Source organism: Pyrus communis, chromosome 5 (assembly GCF_963583255.1).
Source record: "Pyrus communis chromosome 5, drPyrComm1.1, whole genome shotgun sequence".
Taxonomy (NCBI): Eukaryota; Viridiplantae; Streptophyta; class Magnoliopsida; order Rosales; family Rosaceae; genus Pyrus; species Pyrus communis.
In genome coordinates this window covers 18,756,381-18,779,177 of record NC_084807.1, presented here as the reverse complement: position 1 = coordinate 18,779,177, position 22,797 = coordinate 18,756,381, and the positions used below count along the sequence as shown (strand labels likewise).

The window sequence follows — 22,797 nt, the reverse complement described above, 5'->3', positions numbered from 1 at the left end:
TAATTTACTATACTGTTCATAATTTTTATTTTTATTTTAATGTCGTTAACAGGGTTAATTTAATATTTTCAACTTTTTTTGTTAACAATTTTTTTTTTATTAATAGGTAATTTAAGGCATGTTTGGTATCTTAATAAAAAAAAAGATTCATTTTCAAAAATATTTCTTAAGCACAGTTGTTTATAAGACCTAAAACCTTGTTTGATATGATATTCAAAATAGGAACAGATCAGATAAAAAGAGAAGAGGAGAGAGAGATGAGTTAAAAAAAAAAAAAATTAAAACCGACTTTTTGTGTTTTTCCCACAAGTAGACTAGTTTTTCAAGTTGGTTTTGAGTCCATTTTTAACAGTCTGACGAAATGAGGATTGTTTGTGACATCTCATATCGTCCAGGGGAGTGATCCTTAAATGTATATTCCCATCCTTACCTAGCACGAGGCCTTTTGGGAGCTCACTGGCTTCGGGTTCCGTAGGAACTCCGAAGTTAAGCGAGAAGGGGGCTAGAGCAATCCCATGATGGGTGACCCACTGGGAAGTTGCTCGTGAGTTCCCAAAAACAAAACCGTGAGGGAATGGTAAGCCCAAAGCGGACAATATCGTGCTACGGTGGTGGAGCGGGCCCGGGAAGTGATCCGCCCCGGGTCGGGATGTGACAATTTGGTATCAGAGCCTAACCCTGGCCGCGTGTGTGCCGACGAGGACGTCGGGCCCCTAAGGGGGGTGGATTGTGACATCCCACATCGCCCAGGGGAGTGATCCTTAAATGTATATTCCCATCCTTACCTAGCACGAGGCCTTTTGGGAGCTCACTGGCTTCGGGTTCCGTAGGAACTCCGAAGTTAAGCGAGAAGGGGGCTAGAGCAATCCCATGATGGGTGACCCACTGGGAAGTTGCTCGTGAGTTCCCAAAAACAAAACCGTGAGGGAATGGTAAGCCCAAAGCGGACAATATCGTGCTACGGTAGTGGAGTGGGCCCGGGAAGTGATCCGCCCCGGGCCGGGATGTGATATTATTGACTTGAGAGTCAAATTATATGTTGAGAGTTTTAACGAAAAGTCTGCGATATTGTTTATTTTAACGAAAAATCATATTTTTATATTAAAATGTCAAACTTGGTACTATTCATTTTTCCTTTTATTTTGTCATTATCGTTAAAACTCAAAATTTTCAAATCATTTTTATTAGTTTTCCTTTATATTTTTGAGTTAAAAAATTTGTGTACAAGTTGAATACCAAAAAAATCCGTAGATATTCGAGATGATTCCAAGAAAGAAGATTTAATTTTGAGTAAATATACTACCCTAATCAATTTCACGTGTGTATCGTGTATGATCATTGGCACTTGACGACAAAAACGACTCGTCTTTCGCTTAAAGGGAGGGAGACGGACCCCAAAACCAGGAATATGACCCTCTTCATATCCTATTTGTAGAGATTCGGAAGATTAATCAATCGTGTTTGTTCATTGTATATCGCGGTTAAAAATTATTTTTAATTTTTAACTTAAAATTGAATATAAATAGTATCTAACGAAAATTGATCACACGATATACGATGAATGAATACGAATGATTGATCCTCGAATTCTCATCCTTGTCCCCAAAACCAAACCTTCTCAATTATTTTACTTTACACACTTTTTTGACTGGTAATATCTAATATTAGGGATACTAAACTTGTAGATAAAGTTTGCAAATTAAATTATGTATCACTAACAGGAATGAGCACGTTTATCAACATTTAAGTAATAATCTAATAATTAACTTCTATATCATTTAATTTACAAATTTAATCTCCATTGCATTGCCCAAACCGAAAAACATCCTCAACCCCATCAACATAATCCCATACCAAAAGCACTCCTCTTAATTGCGTTTTGCACCTCTTTTTCTTTGAAACTTGTTGCATTTCTGGATTTTTGTTTTTCCAACCATATTTAGGGCTGCTTTGGTATTGCTGTACTTTAAAAAAAAAACTGCTTCTGTTGTGCTGTGAGAATAAGCAGCAGAGTGTTTGGTAAACTTTTTTGTAAAAGTGCTTTTGAAAAAAAAAACAATATTATAATGTTTGATAAACTTTTATGTAAAACAGATATGAAAAAAAAACTAGTTTTTCAAAGCTGGATTTTGCAGCTTTGTGTTTTTGGTTTTTTTCCCCCCAAAACTGTGAAAAAAAATTGAAGCTGAATGTTTACCAAACATAAAAAAGCTCCTAGCTTTTTTTTATAGCCATTTTTTTCAGAATAACCTCAGTACCAAATTAGGACTTATTATCACACGATGTATAATTTGGAGGTCACTATCTCGACTAAGCTATCTCGCCTATTAGGGAAGCTTAATTGAGAAAGTGTTGCCAAAACGAGTTGAAAGCAGTTAGTTCGATTGGTTTACATACAATGCACCGAATGTTGTCTACAACTTTATTTTTGATTTCCTTGATTCGTCATGAAATTTGTTGAATAAGAAGACAACGTTCGTATGTTATTAAATACCACCACACATGGTATCTCCGATCATCAGGAAAAAGATCAAAATTGAAGGATTAAGAGATCATCGATGACTTGAGAAAATTGTAGGATTAGAAACTTGTGACATAATCTAATGTACTTGTAAGATCAACATTTTAATCCCACCAACCATTGACCCAAAAAAAAAAAAAAAAAAAACAGAGAAAAGGGCGTCTTCTTTTGGAAAAGAAAATAGTACGTAGTATGAATCCAAATTAATAGTTGAAGACCTTGTTTAGCATGTCAAACGTAGAAAGGTTCATTGCTTTATTATTTGAAAATGTCTTCTTTGTGCACTTGCTTTAGCTAATAGTCAAATAAGCGATATTAGAACTAGGAGGCTTGTATTAATCTCAGTTGGTTTTAAAATAGATGAAATTGTAACAATGTTTCCTCATCTTTAATCTAATTGGAGTAGAGGTTTATGAACTAAAAATCCATGACCATTGGTCTCTTAAATCTTCCAAATGTGCAGCTATCGTCATATTCGTCAACTCCATTTGAACTTCGGTCAAAATGAGTCATGTGCCACACACGTGATGTTGAATCAAGGGGCAAATATGGAAAACAAAATGAGAAAAATTGTAGCAAAAGTTCCTCAACTTTAACCCAATTGGAGAAATAGTTCCTTAACTTAAACCCAATTGGAGCAATGATCCATCAACTTTAACCCAATTGTAGCAATGGTCATTCCAACATGACTCATTTTGAAGGAATTCTGATTGAATTGACGAAATATACCATAGTCTTTTTGATGAATTAGAGACCAAATGGTCATGAATTTTTAGTTGAGAGACCATTGTTTTAATTGGGTTAAAGTTGAGGAATCATTGCTACAATCTTCTCTTTAGATTATGGTATTATCGAAATTTGGATGAACCAAGGTGCATAGGAAAATAGGTATGAATTAAGCTAGTCGAGTTCGAGTATCTCCATTTTGATAAAAAAAAAAAGTTATGAATTCGAATAAAATTTCTCAAAAGTAATAAAAAATTACATTACAGTATTTTTCAGTCTTCGGAGTCACAGGGCGGCATTAGGCAAATTTGCACCAATTATGCAGTGATCATTTAAATATAAACAAAAGAACATTCTAATCTTGTAAATTGAAAGTACACTAAGTGCGTACCCAAGTTTTTGCCTAGAGCCCTCCTCAAGTTCGAAACATCCTTCCGTAATTTAGATTAGATTAAAATATTACTCGAAATTAAATCCCGTATCCGGAATGTAAAGCCATGCACAAAGGCTGAAATGACCATTAGTTCTGCTTTGTATTCCCGTTAAATTGAAAACTGATATAATTACCAAACGGCCCAAAAGAACATCCCAAGAAGACTAGTTTAACTTCATCAATTTGCGAGTAATATAATTTGCTCAAATATTTGGCATTTTATTTGCTGCAATTAGCATGACAAGAATGGAATTGTTCAACTTTCCTTGGGATCTCATTAAGCTCCCATGACAGAAAAATAGCAAGATATACAGAACTAGGGAAAAGGCAGATGATTACGACTAAAAATGGTGATAATCATGCCGGTTTATCCAAATTACAGTACTGAACGTTCTCGGATAATTAAGTTTTTCGGGGAAAAGAAAATTACAATGCTAGATTAGCTAGTGATATAACAAGTGTCCTATCTGTATGCTAATACAGATCAAACTAGCTAACCAGAAATATTCTGTTCAGTCCTTCCCTAACAATTTAAAGTGAAAAAGGCGACTTTCCTCAACTTTCTCTAGGGTTTCTCCTCATCTGACTGAGAGCATGGCGGTCCGGGTACAGAATCAACAAAGAACTCCTCCACTGATGCAAGGTAAAGCTAGTAAGTTATATTTGAACCCGTCCGACCAATATTATTAACCTGTAAAAACTATATATAAAATAAAATAAAAAGTAGAATAACTGATGCAACTCCAATTACCTATATCCTCTGGCTCTGGGGAGTCGAGTAAAATTTCAGAATCAGACGCTAGAAATGGGGAACCGGGATAGTTTCCTAAGGCTCCTAAATCTGCACAGAAAATCAAGGCAATGAAATAACTAAACCGTCAGATATAAGAATTATGCAAAAGCAGCTTCATTTCAGTATTCATGCTTGGATCCGACATGTTACTTTATGTGCCTACACATGTAAGACTGAAATGGTGTAAGCCTTTCAAACAGCTTTAAATGTACCAAAATATTTGCTGCAACAAAACCTGCAGTTTCATGTTTACTCAGAAAACCCTTACGTAATTTAAAAGCTAGTAGAAAAAGGAATGTTAAAAATTAAGTTCCGATGAATACAGAAAGTTACATTCTTGTTATACCCTCGGAGAAAGATATGAAATGCTTGTATCAGATATCGGAACTTAGAATATGCATGCTTCTGCTATATTTTGGAGATAACTCAAGCGTGTCTAGATGGAAATTGCAACTAACAATAGACACAGTTCTACCTATGTATCAAAATTTTATACAGAGATCTCTACAATAGCAGAAAATCATATATTCTATGCTAGGTACTTCAAATGCTTTATGGCCGGAAAAAGTATTAACACTTAATGACCGTCATAAATGATCCAAATAACCTTCAATTTCAAAAATATAATGTAAATCTGCCAATTGCTCAACACTACAAATTACCTCCCAAGTTTGACAAATCTGCTGTAAGATCTGATAAGCTGAAATTCCACTGAATTTGGTCCAGCGATCTCAAAGAATCCCGAGAATTTCCAGCTCCACCATCAGGTGCAAGTTGCAATCCAACAGAACTTGCCACATCAGATGTAAATGGTGTATCAAGTGCTGTGTCTACTCCCATTCCAGATATTTCTGAAGCAGAGAACGGGAAGTGACCACTCGATGCAACTGATGTAGGACTTACAGGCATCTCCGATATGGGTGACATGGCGCTGTTTGGTGGAATGACAGGAACCACATCAGCACCACTGCAGTCCATCATAATACTTCAAAAAGAATAGATAAACAAAAAATAGTGGCCATTAGAAAAACTTTTATCTACCAAAACAGGATACAGGTGCACGAGACAAGGCAATGTCATCCAATACACTTGTTCCATAAGGAAAAGAAACTGTTTGAACCAATGTAATTCCTAAAAGAATGGGAGAGGGGGGGGGGGGGGGGGGGTGGTATCAGAGGAACAAAAAGTGTCTCTAAGGTTTAGGTAACAAATTATTTGTCATATTAAATGAGTAATCAAAGAGAGAAAAATTCTCACTCATTCCCAGAATTCATCCGCATGGGATGAAAGTTGCTTGGTGCAGGTACTCCATTAACTACATGACAGTTAGATATTGCACATCCCATGGAATCGACATGGGGCTGACCTGCTGCTGGCATTGGAGGTTGCTGAAGGACGGGGTATCCCATAGGTAAGTTGTTAACTGCACTGCAAACAAGTGGCAATGAATACTAAAGACTATCACATAAAAATATCTTACTACAGATTGCTACAAACTGACAGGCATATATAGATCCTTATACCCCACACAACTTACAGAAATAATAATCCTTTGACAATCACTAATGAGAATAACATTGAAACCTTAAAAGTCAAACGAGAGTTCATCCAGAGTTCTTAAAAATGGAAGCATAGCTCTGTTAGCATTGAGGAACCAAATTATGATTCCTATGCATCCACCAAAAGAGATGGACATAAAGTAGAGCTAACAGAATAAATTCATGCATTTAACTTTATCCCACCATGTTGCTGCAAGCTGAAAACTCACCAGGCATAGGATGGATCCCATTTTGTATAGGGGCCAAAGGAACCTTCGGAGGCATGGGATTATACTTCAAGAGATGATAGTGATGTTCCAGTAAATGATTGAAAAGGAGGATTTGTTTTTTCAATTTTAGCCTTATGTAATAGGCCCTGAAAAAGTCAGCATTTTCTTCTTCCAACTTCTGCCATACTGTATCAACAAATCAAAATAAAGAAAGTCAGCATTTTCTCCCAACTCACGATCACAACTAAAAAGATAAACATGTAGCGTATCAGGGTTACATATTTAATCCATTGACCCCTCATTGATAGAGTAGAGACGATTATGTATAGCACTAGCAAAATGTCTAGTTATAAATCATAACATGTACAATTCCACTAAATGTAATGGCAGTAACGACAGTACAAATACTTAAAATAGGTTTCGAGTTGCCTACCCAAAGTTGTAAATCCACGATCTATCCTTGCCCGAGTCAAGAGCGTTTTAACTACCTCATCTCTATTCATATATAATTGTAAACACCGCTCTATTAGATTCTGGACCTAAAACATTCATTTAACAGAATGTATCATAGCACAGATGAGAAACAGATTAGTCAAGCTACTCCACAAACATTATTCAGAAAAGGAAACAAAGTAAGACATACGGAACATAATAGAAAATGTAGAAAAGGAAAGAAAAGATTGCCAAAAAAAGTAATATATCCTCACAAGTTCAATATCTTGGCGTGATACTTTCTTGTTATCATTGCCTGAAGTGGATGCTGAAGCTGAATCTGTTGCGGGAGCCTCATTACTTTGGTTTTTCACTTGGTCACCTTGTGAATCATGTAAAACTTGAGTTGATGATTGATTTTCTTGCGTGCTCTGTGAATCCGAAAATAGGACTTTCTCTTTAGTCAAGAGAGAGATGTGCAAACAACCACTTATGACACGCTAACAATGCGAAGAATTATGAAGTGGCACCTGTAAGTTCTTCATTTCATCTGAATGCAGGTGGAACACATGTCTTCAGTATGGCTCTGGTATTCTCCAAGCTAAAGGTTGTCTTTGCTGATACCAATACTCTCACACTTATAAACAACACCAATAACTATTCCATCAGTAAACAATACATATTCCAGATTTTAAGCATTTAGTTTATAAGTTTCTATGCGTATAAACGAGCAAAGATGCATTTTTAAATTCGAAACACTCATTCAAAGTCTTCCTCCAACGAGTCAGAGCAAAGCATTAACTAAAATTGGAAGTCCTTGTGCTGTGCTTTATCTACTTTGGTTTGGAAAATCCGCGAGTTTGAGCTTTCAAATACACAACAAGGCTACAAGCACATGTAACAAGTCATTTCTCAAGGTGCCTATATTCTACCATTATAAGGCACTTATTGTCCCGCTAAAAACATCGAAAACGTATATAGATATATTTCCAGTTCATACAAGTTCTTTCGAAATCTTCGGTGTTTTCACTTCTGAGCAACAAAATTGAATCAAAAGCTTACATGGAATTTTCTGTTTTTGCCATACTCTTTAGATAGCAAAGAAATGCAGCATTTTTTTTTATTTATTTTTTTTTTTTCACCACAAAACGCCTAATCTTTAATATTTATGCAAGAATTTTACACCCTAAATAACTGAAAAACTCTACAGAAATCATAAATAATTGAAAATACAGAAATTATGTGCATCCTTCAAGATCTCAGGACAACCAAGATTTTCAAAACCAATAGTTTCAATCAGATCTCAGTCAAGTCCAAACCTTTTAGCCAATTTGCCACCTTTACACATTACATACAAGCTTAACCATTAAAATAAACTAATTTAATCATATAATTCAACTTAATAAACCATTAAAAAATTAGAGACAGAAAGACCTAGACAGAGAATACAATAAATTCAAAAAGAATCAATAGAAAAAGGAAATAGAAAGTGAAGATCCAGCACAAAATAAACTATACTACCTTAAAATCCCAGTTACAAAATCTCCAAGAAAACAAAACCGACACTTTATTTCGACAAATTAAGGGAACCCAGTTCCGGAATCTCCCAGAAAACGGAAAAGACACTTTATTTCGACGAATTAAGAAAACCCAGTTCCCTTTTCAAGCTGAAGAGTCAACAAACATCGAACAGACACCTCTCTCTCTCTCTCTCTCTCTCTCTCTAGAAAAAGCTTGAGCAAGTACAAAAAGAAACAGACTTGGAAGCTCAAATTACAGACTATGGCTTCTACGTAGCTGGTATTAGTTCGAGATTACTTCCATTATATTTAAATAATAAAAAATAGAGGTAGAGGAGGAGGAGGAGGAAGAAGGAGTTGGGAGTTGAAAGGTTGCAGCAAGATAGCTATGACATTAGCATGAGATAGACTATTGTAAAGAAACAAAAAGAAGGAGAATAAGAAAAAGAAGGAGTTGGGATTTGAGATGATATTTGGGTTTGGCTTTTATACTATTGGGCTTTCTATTTTCAAACTTATTTTTACTCGAAATTTAGTCGAGAAATTATCTTGAAATAGAAATGTTTAAATGAATAAAATATAAATTATCAAGCTGAGTAAAATATTATTGGGAGACACTAGTAACTTTTTACTCGGAAATTCTCGTTTTACTTCATTTCCTCTGTATATCATCTTGTAAGTCTTTGAAGATCAAAACTGTCTGACTTCTTGATCATCCTTCGAAGATTAGTTATAGGGAAAATCAATTAAATAAAAAATTGTTTAATCCTTCAATTAATGTTTTCAAAATTTTAGTTCTATGTGAGAAATATAATTTGTCTATTTATCAGACCATCCTCTAAATAAAATGTCTAATTATAAGAGTCAAATTCAATTGATGATTGATGTGACAATCTAAAATCTAATGTAAAATTTTGAAATTCTACAACTGAATTATCAAATGTTATTTTATTATTTAAATAGAGCTTTAAAGTTTTGATTATTAAAAAAAAAAGTTGATACAAAATATTATTGGTAAAATGTTAATGGAATAAGAGACCACCATTAAAATGAATTAAAAAGAAATTTGACATTGATATCAATTTGACTCCAAAGCACAAAGCCTTCAAATCTGTCTGCAAATAACATTTTAGTTTGAGAGACTTTTGATGTCAAATATGCAAAGCAGCATTCCATATAGGATTTTGATATCTCCTTTAAAGATGCTCTTAGGTTATCTAACGACGTCCAGTTTAGCAATCTTTTATATATATGATCTTTAAATGATTAACCAAAAAAATAGACTGAGTTCGAACCATTGTAAAACATTTCTGAAGAAGAAGAATAACTGAAAATGTAAAACAAAGAAAGTTTCTTTATTTATTTGGGAGTTTATAGGCTTGGGCCACGGGCTCTTCACAATTGCACGGACTTTATTTTTTATTGGTTACAACGATAAATTTGTAATATGGAGAGAAGAAAATAAATTAATATTAAAATCGTTATCAAGAAATTCAAGTTACATCGCACTTATAAACAAAGAAAAATAACATTCGATCGTTGTACTAACACACTATTTATCTATTATTTATTTTCACAAAAAATATAAATATATCATTTATTTAGTTGTGTAAATAAAAAGAGTTAATGGAGCCACATAAATGATAATGCGTCACCATTCACGACTCACGAGGCCTCTGTGGTGCAGGCAATTGTCATGGCTCACGAGAGCACCCTTTGTTTTCCCAAATCTTCTTTTATTTACTAAAATTTAATTTTTCTTTCTTTGAAATTGAATTGAATTTTTTTTTTTTTTGTCAATATATTCTTTTTGTTATTTTGTTACTCATTTAATTATGTAGTGCTCTTGTCTGCTTTTTGTTTTTTTTTATTCTAATGTTGTGTTGTTTATGAATGGAATTGACAAACCTTCTGCCAATGATACTTGGTTAAAATTGAGTATGACAAAACTAAAATATTCAATGCGAGGTTTATTTACTTCTCAATTTTTGTGTGTTATAAAACGAGTGATGTGTGAGGAATAAAAATGATACATATACTTTGTGTACATATTTATGGTACGTAAGCATATCATTGTGTAAGCTAAATATGAGGAGAGCACCGTAGCATCAGTGAGACTAGTGATATTGATCCATTGAAATTTTGGCACACGTACAACTAAAACACATCTGCTACTGCTATCCAACGTCTCATTGAATAAGTTGTAGAACTACTCACACATGTTATACATTTCTCGAAAGTTACTGCACGTTAAGAGTTCAGTATTACTCACACATGTTCACACATATAATTTCAGAGCGAGCATTTGTAGACGTGAAGCTCAAGCTTGAATATCAAAGCAGATCCCAGAAACCCTAGTTCTAAACCTAAGTCCTAATCACTAGAATTCATACGTACTTAATCAACTTTCAACCAAAAAATCATTCCACGGTTCCTCGTTGTCATTCTTCTAATTCTATTCTCGTAATCAAATAACACATAAAACTCATATACTCTTTCCTAAGGGAGGGGGATAAAAAAAGAGCTTCATTAATCAAACCTGAATTACAAGAGTAATGTTATTCATACCATGTTTTTGTACCACATTTTCATACCATCTTAGGTGGCATTTGACAGCCACATCATTTGAATTAATTAGATTTTTAAATTTAGTTCATTATTTAACAAACTAATAATTAAGAAAAACTAGTTAATTAAATTATGATTGTGGTATACGAGAAGTCTTTCTCCTTCATTTCTTTGGGTTTTGCAAATTTTTCAAATGATATGAATGCCCATATCAAATGTCACCTAAAATGATATAAATGTGGTACAAAAACATGGTATGCCTAGCAATACTCGAATTACAATGATCGTATGCGTGCATGCACAAAAGGCGGCTAAAAAAATTTGAATAAATTATACGAAAAAACTCCAAAAAAGAAAAAGAGCCATACATGCCAAAGACATCAGCTTAATAGTCAAATAATCAGATAAGTCTTAGCTAACTAATGAATCATCAACCATGGAGAGGACCTGAATCTAACCACACAGAGAACCGCTTTAAGGAGGAGAATTATCTCCCCTCTTAATCTCTCATCTTCCCTTTCCTTATATTTGAATGATTACGGTTAAGCTACCTTAACATCCTATATTGATTTTTTTTTATAAAAACAATAAGACGAAAAACAATATGTGAAGGGAGGGAAGAAAAAGTGATGAAAATAGGAGAAGAGAGAATCCTACTCCCTCAAACAAACCAACATAAGACCGATCAAGCAAGCATCTTAATAGGAAATACATTCGAAAGAAACGAACAAAAGTAGAAAGACATGGTGGGAGTGTGGCCATGCATCATTTAAAACTGGATTCAAAAGGCAATGCATAATCTACCCTATGTGGAGCATTCTTTGTTAACTAAAAAGGGTGAAAGATATTTTTGTTTTCTACCACAACAAATAAGTTAATGATAGTAATGTAATTTTATAAAACAAAATTTTGCTGTTTTTTTAAACCTCACTTATAAGTGATTTTATCATCTCTAATTTAAAAAAATAAAAAAAATAAAAAACAAATCTCTCATCCTTTTTCTCCATTCCCACGTTCTCATTCTCTTTCTCTCTCCTTCAATTTTAAACACAAAAGTAAAAAATTTCCTACACTTTATTTGTGGGCATATACTAGTATAGAAAAAGAACAAAAAAAAAAAAAAAAGAGATTTGCGGTGAGGACTTGTGGACCGACCTCTATAAGAAAGAAAAAAGCGACCATCTTAATAATTAAAGAAGATATAAGGAAATGACAAGAGTGATTGTAATAATGCATGCAAGCAAATCCAAGTTGTTGATTGTTGTTTGTTTCACTCATTTTTTCTGAATACACATGCACTGCACAGCATGGTGCATATATAATAATTATTTAATTAACATATCATATTTTTATTTTTGTTCAAGACAAACGTCTGATATCCAATTTTAACATACGTTTAGGGAAGTACGTAAATTTGGTAACATACACTTTTGCAAACTTAGGACATAAATATAATCATCCTTGTATTTGGTTTTGTAATTTTCTTAAGAGATCTATGCCTAGAATAAGTTTTGATACGTATTATTTATAAATCTGACGAGGATTTTTTTTTTTTTGTAATTTTATTTAATAAAAAGGGAGTGCCAATTATAAAACTGTGGTCCAACCATGGAAAAAATCTCATAGCCCATCAAGCTGATTTCTCCATTGTAAATTTGTAAATATATGCTTCAAGATATTATTCTGCAAATGAGACGACAGGACCACATTTGTAGTTTATATACAATCATACTGAAATGAATTATGGCGGTTTGAAGACGACTTAGCCATTTTGGTCGTATGTAGATTCTGGATCCCAACTCGAGGAAATCTCCAACTCTTACTAAAACTCATGAGTCACTGCAAAACTCCAATTCTATACAGACTAATTCATGACAATTTATTCTGCATAATATAACGCAACTGGAAATCAGATAGAAGTTTTTATGAGAAAAATGCAAAAGTCATGGGAATCACTTTTTATTTATTTATTTTAATGTGAATAAATTATTCTTATGTAATAGCATCTCCTAGTGTCACTGCAACTCATCATTTTTTTTTGTTTGTTTAAAATTAGTGCGGAGGTCTCATATTCGAAATAATATGTCTGTTTATTTAGTTTGCAATTTTTACAAATTTCCTTTCATAAAAGTACTGTCATAAAATTTAGTAGGCTGATCATAAAGTTTAACCAGAAATTGTGGTTTACGTTGTTTAAAATTAATGAGGAGGTCCTGGATTCGAAACACTATATGCGTTTTTTACTCTCTAGTTTTTATGAATTTCTTTTCGTAAGAGTATAAGTTAGAAGTTTAATAAAAAACAATGATTTTTGTTGTTTAAAATTAATAAATTAGTTCGAGGTCTTTTGGTTCCCTTCTCTCAATACAAAAGTAAATTAGTTTTTTAGCGTTTCTAAATTATTGAGTTTGAAGTGTTTTTCTAAATATAATTTTATCAAAGTCTTATGTGTAAAAACAGATAGTTTTTCTTATATGAAATTAGGGCACATTTTTAACGTCGTTTGGGCGCCTCCAAAATTTTAGGACCAGCCCTGCTCATCATATACAACGTTATTAATCCACATGTGATTACATACTTTATTTGAAAGTGTACTTAGAATATAGCAAAAAATGATTTAAGATAATTAAAAAAACGTATCTGATAGCGGTTAAAATAATAATAAAAAAGAGAGTTAAAAGTGCTTATATCGGAGTTAAAAAATCATTAAAATCGGAGCTAAAATAACCGTTAAATTGTGATTTTTCGTTTATAACCATCGAAAACTTTTGTTCCGTTATGTAATCTCTTAATGTTTATTTTTTACGATTTTTTATGTATGCAATCTCGGAGTGTGTACAAATAAGTTTGACGGTTGGATCGTTGAAAAAAGTTTCGTAGAATGTATATCGTGTCAAAACGGTAGATTAAACAAACTCTTAGAGTTAATATTATACTTCCAATAAGTATAAAATAAGATTTTGCGATATCCACTGGTGTAAATCTTTTAAATTGAAGATCGAATTCGTTCATTTCATTCTTATAGAGTCGAGGAGTGTAGCTGTAAAAAAATATCAAAACCAGAACTAAAATAACTATTAAAATGTGATTTTTCATTTATAACTGTCGAAAACTTTTGTTTTGTTACCTAATCGCTGAATGTTTTTTTTTTTTTTTTGTGATTTTTTATGTATGCAATCTTGTATTATTTACAAATAAGTTTGATATTTAGATCATAGAAATTAGTTTCGTAGAATGCATATCTCCATTAAATTTGCCTAAATTTTGAAGCGGAAAAGTAATTTGTGCTAAATTTTTATTTATGTTTTTCAAGTATTGATTATACAATATTTAGTTTGTATGATGACATTTTCATTGTATAATTATCTTTTTGTTTCTTTATCGCATATTTTACATGGGTTATTATCTATTAAACCAAACAATTATTTATTTAATTTTTAAAAACGTATTCTATTTAAATACATAATATTTATTAAACCAAACAATTATTATTTTATTTTTTAAAATCGTAACAAAATTTTGGGGGGATTTTTGCCGTCATTTTTTTCTGTCGATTATAATTGACAATAATAAAAAATTTCTGTTGGTTTTTATTTTAAAAAAAATGTTTTTGTTTGTTTTAACCGACAGTAGTGAAAATTTTCCCAAATAAAGCCCCTCCATCTCTTCCTTGCGGCGGTGCCTTCTCCCTTCCCCCTTCCTTCCCCCTTTTCTCCTCTCCTCATTTCCTTCTCCTTCTTCTCCCTTTCTCCTTCTCGCTTGAATCACCATGGATGAACAAGGCAGAAGCTATGCAAGCCCTTGAGCACAGAGACAAGCAAAGCACTGTAAGTCCTTCCACATGCTTCCACCTATGATTTAATTTATGTTTTTGTTGGATATGAATAATTCATATTTTGGAAGATATCAATAAAGGCGCCATCTTATTGGGATTTCATAGATATTTAGGGATTTTATAGTTAAATTGCTTATATATAATGTTATAAATACCCAAAAAATTTGTATTTGCGTGAAATTTTTTTTTATTGAAGAAACATATGGATTTCAAATGATCCATATATCAAATTCGTAACTTTATCATTTGACATTAAATTATTAAATTTTTTTTTTTCAAATGTCACTTACTACTATGGTTTAGTTGTATGATTCTCTATTTGCAAGTGAGAGATTTTAGATTCGAATCTTGTAAGTAGTAAGTTCATAACCGACGAGTTTTGTAGAAATTAATTATGACTAGCTCATTGTGTGGCTATACCCAAATCTCATCACATTTGTGTTTTATTTCAAATAAATTTTATTAGTAGTAATTAATCAGGTTCAAATTAATAATAAAATAAATAAATTTTGGGGGGAACTCTGTAGAATAGATTTATTGAATCGATTATTATTCTTGATCGTAACCAACGAGTTTTATTCTTGAAAGTGGTTTATAATTTTTTTATTACTAATATATTTTCTGTCGGTTTTATCCGATAGAAAATGCTCTTATTTATTCCATTATCTGTCGGTTATATCCGACACAAGTTTTGTCGGTTTTATCCGACAAAGAATGCTCTTATTTATTCATTATTTATATTTTCTCTATTGGTTATATCTGACACAATTTCTATCGGTTTTAGAGTATTTTCTGTCAGAAAATTCATTTCCTGATGCTGGTAATTATGTCGCTTATTACATCCGCCACTGCATTCATTTTCTGTCGGATTTTGCTTAATATGCGACAGTAATATATGTTTCTTGTCGGTTATCATAGCAACACTAACAAATGGTTTCGTAGTAGTGAAAAAAAAAGAGTTAAAAGTGTTTATATATATATATATGTAAGAAAAGTACCCGAAAAATCTTTATAAAAAATTTTATTAAATTATATTTTATGTGTATCTAATACAAGTGCTTATTTATGAGCATATATAAATGTTTTTTTAGAAAATTATTTTCAAACTAGCCCTTTAAAAATACAAAACTCTAAACTATATAAACTCCTAGTTTACTCTTATATATTACGCAACACCACATATATGAATGTGACAATCGCCAAACTTTTTTCTAGAAGAGGAGTTAGATTGAACACAATAAGTGTTGTATAACTAAACACGTATGTGAGTTAAGAACAGTAGAGCTAGCTAATTAGGGTTGTCAACTTTGAAACTTTTAAACGAAAGGATGACATGTCTGGAGGCAGTTTGGTCTAAAACCATGTGAGATTGAATGATGGTTTTGGTACTTGGAAGTCAGTTTTCTCCAGTAAATTTTGATCTTTTTCTTCCTTGATTCATAAGACGTACGAGTCTCATCGCATCGCAACAAAGAAAGCAACAATAATAGCATATGTATCAATATCATGCTCCTCTCAACTTACAAAAAGCCAACATTTCTATATGGCCGACCAAAAAAGATATGAACTCCATTTCCCTACCACATCAAAACCACGTAAATCTAGCAACAACTCTAATGTCTATTCTGCCACCTCATTTCTGGCCGCATTAGAACCATAATTAATTTTAATTTTTTTCTCTTTTAGTGTTACACATATATTAGCCACTTTAAATAATTTTCTTGTAACAGATCGAGAAACGAAAATATTTTTGAAATTTTAGGTACATCAACCAAATGTAGTGCATATTGACACATTGTTTTTATCTTTTAGTAGAGCAATGATGTTAGTGGGCTAAATAGTTATTTGTTAAAGGAGAAGGGGGATAGGTAGGGGATGAACTTGTACCAGAATTTATATGTATGATTGTCTTCTGCCATTGGCGTAAAACTCTATATGCGACAATGTTTTAATTGTCACAAATAAATAAATTTAGAATCGGATCAACTATGGACTAATAAAATTGACATGACCTTCCACATAAGCTGGTATAAAAAAATTCGTAAGAGAACTTAGGAAAGTAAAAATGATGAAGGGGTGGTGGGACGAATTAGAGAGAAATGAAGAAGATTATGGGCTCGTTTGAAGTTTTTTAAAATGACTGAAAAACGTTTTTAATGAAAGTGTTTTTGGAACCAGTTCTTTAGTAAAAATGCAAGTGAATCTTGAAAAAACACTTTCACCCAAAGCTATTTCAGTTATTTTCAAAGCACTTCCAAACGAACGCTATATATATGAAAGTAAAACTTGAAACTAGTAAGTGAAAACAACTTTAAAATGCTTTCAATATTTAGCTTTCATTATTCCTTATACATTTCTTCCACCATCATTCCGAGGTCATCATTCTCATTCTTGCGTTCTCTCTTTCCTCCATCTCTAGTTCAACTATAATGAAAACTAAAACAATTAGAAACGAAATTAATGATTATCAAATGATCCCCTAGTTCTCTTGTCGTTGGATAGAAATCTTTGTTTTAGTATGAGTAGTTTTGAGACTGAAAAGCATATGCAAACTGTACACGTGAATCATTGTGAGAAGGAAAGCAGAAGAGAAACACTTTTCTTTGTCTTTTGCCTTGCTTGCTCAAAAGTTTGTTTCATCAGCAACAACATGGCAGCATCAGATTGATTCATATTTCCAGGTTGAAAGCACTAAAATAGTAAAAATGTAAGCAGATAAATTATGTCCCGTTGTATCAAGACGTCCAAAATCTAAATTTCTTTTCAGTGAAAATTATAAGCAAATTTATTGGGTATGGAAAAAAGTTTATAGGCGTTTTCAGTCCACAAATAAAGAAAGTAGAAGAAAAAACAACATGTACACATCGTGGACGTGGATGAACTGTTTTGGTGTGTTTTTACCTAATATTAGGGGTCCCAAGGTTGCTCATACCCATCAAGAAATTATTGGAGGGAAGGAAGGACCACTTCGATATTTCATCTTCTTCACACTTTTGTCTATGTTCTTGGTAATTTTTATTAACCACTCAACGGTTGTGTCAGTCTAAAATAAGGGAGCAAACCACATTCCTTATGAGTTTGGGAAGAAGTTGAGTTACAACGAACTGTGATTTGTATAGAACTCATCTCGTGAGACACACATTAATAGATGACTATTTTTTTTAGTACATCGATATATTTTTATACTAAGGGGAGGAAGAGTTCGGCCAAACCATATGATAACAACCTCATTTGGTATCAAATTCGTCATCCACAAGATTCGAATGTAAAACCTTTCACTTTTAGGTAAAAGAAGAATACCACTAAACTGTAATATTGAGTGGCCTTAATCAACGACTATCAACGACTATTAGACATTGATAATTGCTTCTAATATTTCTCTACACTAATTGTCATTGTTAGTAGGGTATAATTGTTCGTCATGTACTCCTTGTTAGATTTTGTCTTTAATTAGTACCTCTTTCCAACAACGACAACTCTATTCGACAAAGAAAACAATGACAACTCTATATACATACACATCTCTAAATATCATTAAATTGAGAACTAGTTTTTCGCTATAATTTTTTTTGAGAAAATACTTTAATTTCGAATTTTATGATGGTATGAAATGCTTTGTGCCTCAACAATGGCAGCTGGCCCATGACACAGTTAGGCCCAAAAGAGAGAAGATCACCCGGGTGCTCTGCATATCTGCCCTGAAAACGGTGTCGTTTGGTTTTAGAGCCTATGCCCTATCCTCTCCTAAAACTATAAAACCGAACGCTCACATTTCGCTAAACCCTAAACCCTAAATCCCCATTTCTGGGGACTCCTCACACTTCTGCACCACACAAACCTCCATGAAAGCGACGTCGCTTTCGGCAACTTTCATGCCCGTCGGACTCTTACCCCAACTCCGACTCCTCAGCACCTCTGTTCCGGCGACCCGTTACCCGCCCATGAAATTCGCGCCTTCCATTTCGTCCTCTCAGGCCGTACCCATTTTGTCGCGGGTCTTCCCCTTGAGGCTTAGGTACGTAGGGTTGGGGCTTCGTCGCTCTCTGCAGACTGAGCGAGCATTTTCAACTCGGGCGTTCCGGGGCTCCAGGACCGGGTCGGGGTCCGAGTTGCCACGTGCCTACGAGAGAAGAGCGGGTGGAGCTTCGAAGAGTCTGATTGAGGACGAGGCTGAGCTCAGTGACTGGGTCAGCGAGTTAAAGAGTGACTCGCGCGGCGAATCGGAGGGCCGTAGGGTGACGGTTGGAGAGAGGGGTACCGACATGGACTCTTATCCGATGAAGAGGAGCAGGAGAGATAGTGACTCTGGAGATTTTGGTGATTCTAAAAGGCGAGAATTTCGATCACCGAATCAGTCTTTTTCGAGAAATTCGGGGATGAGTAAGCGATTTGATAATAAATCTGAGGGTGATAGGAAAGAGAGAGCATTTCCACCCAGAAACAGTCGTGGGAATCCGAATTCAAATGGCGATTTTGGAGATTTGAGTAGGCGAAGATTTCCGGCCCAAAATGATTCCTTTTCGAGAAATGCAGGGACAAGTAATCGCTTTGATAACAAATTTCGGAGTGATGATGACAAGGAAGACAGATTTCCCCGTAGAAACAATCGTGGGGACTCGAATTCGTTTTCAAAAGGTAGTTCGAGTTCAAAGGTGAAAGGGGAATCATTTACCAGGAATAGAGGTGGAAGAGATTCGGGTAAAGAATTGCGAGTAATGGATGATACTGAAGAGGAGGAGGTAAAACCATTTGGTGGTATTGGGGATTTTCTTAGTGAGGAAGAGAGTGACACTGCTGCTTCTGATGATGATGGTTTTGGAGCATTAAGAGAAAAAAATGCAGCTTCCTTGCTTCGCGGTTCGGATGATGAAGTGAGCAAAAGGGTTCTGCCTAAAAGTTCAGCTGGAAGCTCTGACTCTTATTTGAGTGAATCGCGGTATGTTCAACATCAACATTTTCATAATGGATCGTTGACAAGTATCTTGTCTTAACTTACTTTGAATGATTGCAGGTTTGATCAATGTTCGGTCTCTCCACTGTCCTTGAAAGGAATCAAGGACGCAGGATATGAAAAGATGACTGTAGTGCAAGAAGCTACTCTTCCAGTAATATTGAAAGGTTTGTTTCTTTACAAAATCGTGCACCGACTTTAGGATGAGAACGCCCCCGGGGGGGGGGGGGGGGGGTGTGGAACTTGTTTTGAACAATGCCTCTTCATGAGGATATTGAAAGAAACAGAAGCTTTGTTTAATCAGGATGGCCTATAATATAAATAAGATCAAGTAACTACTGTGTCCTCTTAAGGATGTCTGTTTTTGTTTTTTGCCTCTAAGATTTGATTGATATCTTTGCGTGTTCATGTTATGGAACTGCTTATTCTACTTTGTTGTGTTTTGTAGGCAAGGATGTGCTGGCCAAGGCTAGAACAGGCACTGGAAAAACTGTGGCGTTCTTGGTATGGAATCTCATTTGTTTCTCTGTGCGAATGAATGTTCTCGCGTTAAAAAAAGATGCAACATTTATGATAAATTCCATGCTACTTTAGTTCACTTGAGGCATTGGATCTGTATCATCAGTTTATGCAATTGCAGGGGACTTTTCATCCTACTTGACATTGAGTTTATTTGTTTCAGCTTCCATCAATTGAAGTTGTTGTAAATTCGCCTCCTATTACCCGTGATAACAAGCGACCACCAATTTTTGTACTTGTTATATGCCCAACCAGGGAGTTGGCAAGTCAAGCTGCTACTGAAGCCAATAAGTTGTTGAAATATCATCCCTCTGTTGGTGTCCAAGTTGTGATCGGTGGTACACGACTTGCTTTAGAACAGAAACGTATCCAAGCCAACCCTTGCCAGGTAAGTTTTTTATTGCTGGACAACTTTGTCATTTACTGCATCGCCCTGTTTCATTAACTTCACTTGCTAAATATAAACTGAGCTAATGATTGATTGTACATTGACATAGGTCTAGAATTTTGTGAGCTAGTCTAATAGGTGAATTACCGAATCAAGTTAGTTTATAGGCTTTTATAAAGTTGACAAGGTTTAATTGAGATGAAGGTTCACATTAGATTCCATTACTTGATACTGGCTCTTTTATTACTGATACGATACCAACTGAGGACAGAGATGAAAATTTCTATCAACATAGTTTGATCCGTGTTTAATTGGCACTGTTTATATGCAATGTAACACATAGAGAACATACAGATTCTTGTCGCTACACCTGGAAGGCTCAAAGATCACATTGAGAATACCGCAGGTTTTGCAACTAGGCTGATGGGTGTCAAAGTCCTTGTACTTGATGAAGCTGATCATTTACTGGATATGGGATTCCGTAAAGATATTGAAAGGATTATATCAGCTGTTCCCAAACAACGGCAGACACTTTTGTTTTCCGCCACTGTTCCGGAAGAGGTTTCTCTCACTACTATTTTTTGTGGTAATGTGGATTTTCAGTAAATGCGAAAAAAACATACATTTACATACATTGTAGATGAACACTGGTTTCTTCCTAATTGTAGGTCCGTCAAATCTGTCATATTGCTTTGAAAAGAGATCACGAATATATCAATACAGTTGAAGAAGGCAGTGAAGAGACACATGCACAGGTTGGCTTTTTTCTGACATGTATGTACATGTATGTGTGTGTCCCCGTATTGATATGATATTTAATTTTGACAATTTGATGATTAATATTTATGTTTGATTTTTGTATGGATGATTTCAGGTCGCACAGACGCATTTGGTCGCTCCATTGGACAGGCATTTTTCCTTAGTATATAGTCTTCTTAAAGAGCATATTGCAGATGATGTTGACTATAAGGTAGGTATTGTATTACCCAAAGCCTTGGCTTGTTCAATTCATCCACCAGACTTTCAGGTGTTTTCATTAGTATCGATTTAATACCATAGATATTTTTCTTAGGAAGCATGGTTTGTGTTGTCCACCATTTTGCGATCTTATATAACATATGTGAGCTGTATCACCTTTATTGCTATCTTATGTAACATGTGATTCTCATATCATGTGCAGGTTCTTGTATTCTGCACTACCGCTATGGTAACACGACTGGTTGCAGACCTTCTTGGTGAGCTGAACTTGAATGTCAGAGAGATCCATTCTAGAAAGCCACAGAGTTATAGAACCAGGGTTTCTGATGAATTTCGGAAATCAAAGGGTCTTATTCTTGTGACTTCTGATGTATCTGCACGTGGGGTTGATTATCCAGATGTTTCCCTAGTCATACAGGTAATATGCAAGATTTAAATAGAGGTTCCTTTGCCATTTATTCAGCATGCAATATTTAAATTGTGGCTTTCAGTTAACCGAGTTCCATATCTTTCAAAATCTTTTAGCTAAGTTGTTTTACCTTGTTTAAGCATCATAAACAGTTTTAGTACTTCAGCTGCTGCAGATTTGAAACTAAGTCCCCTTATCATTGACCCTCTACCTTTTTTTTGCAAATATAGGTGGGCGTGCCAGCCGATAGACAACAGTATATACATCGACTTGGAAGAACTGGTCGTAAAGGCAAAGTGGGGCAAGGGATATTGCTACTGGCTCCTTGGGAGGAGTTCTTCTTGTCCAATATTAAGGATTTGCCAATATCCAAGGCTGCTGTACCGTCAGTCGATCCAGATACTACGAAGAAGGTGGGTTTTTCTCCCTCTCTTTCTCACTTGTTTCTTCCCTTTTTTTCCTTGAAACATATAGTTTTATGTTTTAATGTTGGAATTGTATCTAACAGGTGGAACGAGCACTGTCCAAGGTGGAGATGAAGAACAAAGAAGCAGCGTACCAAGCATGGCTCGGGTATTACAATTCAAACAAGAAAGTGGGGCGCGATAAGCATAGGCTTGTGGAGCTTGCTAATGAATTTAGCCGAAGCATGGGGCTGGACAACCCTCCGGCCATTCCCAAGCTCGTTCTTGGCAAGATGGGGCTTAAGAATGTCCCTGGATTGCGTTCCAAGTAGCTCCGTTAGCAGCCAACTTAGTCAGTTGATTCGGTTGTCCCGATTACTTGTTAACAATTGAAAAACTTAAATTTAATGTTAGAGATTTTGTAGTTGAAGTTGAACAACGTATGCTGCTATGCGATGCGACACAGACAACACAAACTTAAACACAAACTATTGTTGTTTAAAATTTTTTCGGGGTACATGTGGAAAGTTGAAGTTTGTATTTCTAAAGCTT

The 22,797-nt window shown here is 34.5% G+C and overlaps 2 protein-coding genes across 4 annotated transcripts; one reads left to right on the top strand and one right to left on the bottom strand.

The window, feature by feature from the left end:
* Positions 1 to 3,885: 3,885 nt before the first annotated feature.
* On the bottom strand, positions 3,886 to 8,626 carry LOC137733750 (uncharacterized). 3 transcript variants are annotated; one of them, XM_068472926.1, is made up of 9 exons: positions 8,195 to 8,626; positions 7,204 to 7,310; positions 6,949 to 7,104; positions 6,675 to 6,780; positions 6,242 to 6,427; positions 5,731 to 5,896; positions 5,136 to 5,458; positions 4,432 to 4,521; positions 3,886 to 4,313 (listed from the first exon to the last, which is right to left on the bottom strand). In XM_068472926.1, exons 2-9 carry the CDS (start codon positions 7,216 to 7,218, stop codon positions 4,246 to 4,248), a joined length of 1,110 nt encoding a protein of 369 aa, XP_068329027.1. In that variant the 5' UTR covers positions 7,219 to 7,310; positions 8,195 to 8,626; the 3' UTR covers positions 3,886 to 4,245. The 3 variants fall into 3 exon arrangements, with proteins under 3 accessions (XP_068329027.1, XP_068329028.1, XP_068329029.1); XM_068472927.1 differs by having other exon boundaries at positions 5,136 to 5,440; XM_068472928.1 differs by having other exon boundaries at positions 5,136 to 5,404.
* A 9,723-nt stretch (positions 8,627 to 18,349) lies between these two features.
* On the top strand, positions 18,350 to 22,785 carry LOC137733804 (DEAD-box ATP-dependent RNA helicase 31-like). Its single transcript, XM_068472994.1, has 10 exons — positions 18,350 to 19,532; positions 19,608 to 19,714; positions 19,996 to 20,051; positions 20,230 to 20,454; positions 20,809 to 21,015; positions 21,123 to 21,209; positions 21,329 to 21,424; positions 21,635 to 21,850; positions 22,072 to 22,254; positions 22,350 to 22,785. Exons 1-10 carry the CDS (start codon positions 18,439 to 18,441, stop codon positions 22,575 to 22,577), a joined length of 2,499 nt encoding a protein of 832 aa, XP_068329095.1. The 5' UTR covers positions 18,350 to 18,438; the 3' UTR covers positions 22,578 to 22,785.
* Positions 22,786 to 22,797: the final 12 nt, after the last annotated feature.

Coding starts and splice junctions, on each gene's coding strand:
- LOC137733750 (XM_068472926.1), bottom strand. Junction 6,428..6,674: donor TCGTGGATTTACAACTTTGG/GTAGGCAACTCG, acceptor TTGTTGATACAG/TATGGCAGAAGTTGGAAGAA. Junction 4,314..4,431: donor CCCAGAGCCAGAGGATATAG/GTAATTGGAGTT, acceptor ACCTTGCATCAG/TGGAGGAGTTCTTTGTTGAT.
- LOC137733804 (XM_068472994.1), top strand. CDS start 18,439: ATGAAAGCGACGTCGCTTTCGGCAACTTTCATGCCCGTCGGACTCTTA. Junction 19,715..19,995: donor TCTTCCAGTAATATTGAAAG/GTTTGTTTCTTT, acceptor TGTGTTTTGTAG/GCAAGGATGTGCTGGCCAAG. Junction 20,455..20,808: donor TCCAAGCCAACCCTTGCCAG/GTAAGTTTTTTA, acceptor GAGAACATACAG/ATTCTTGTCGCTACACCTGG.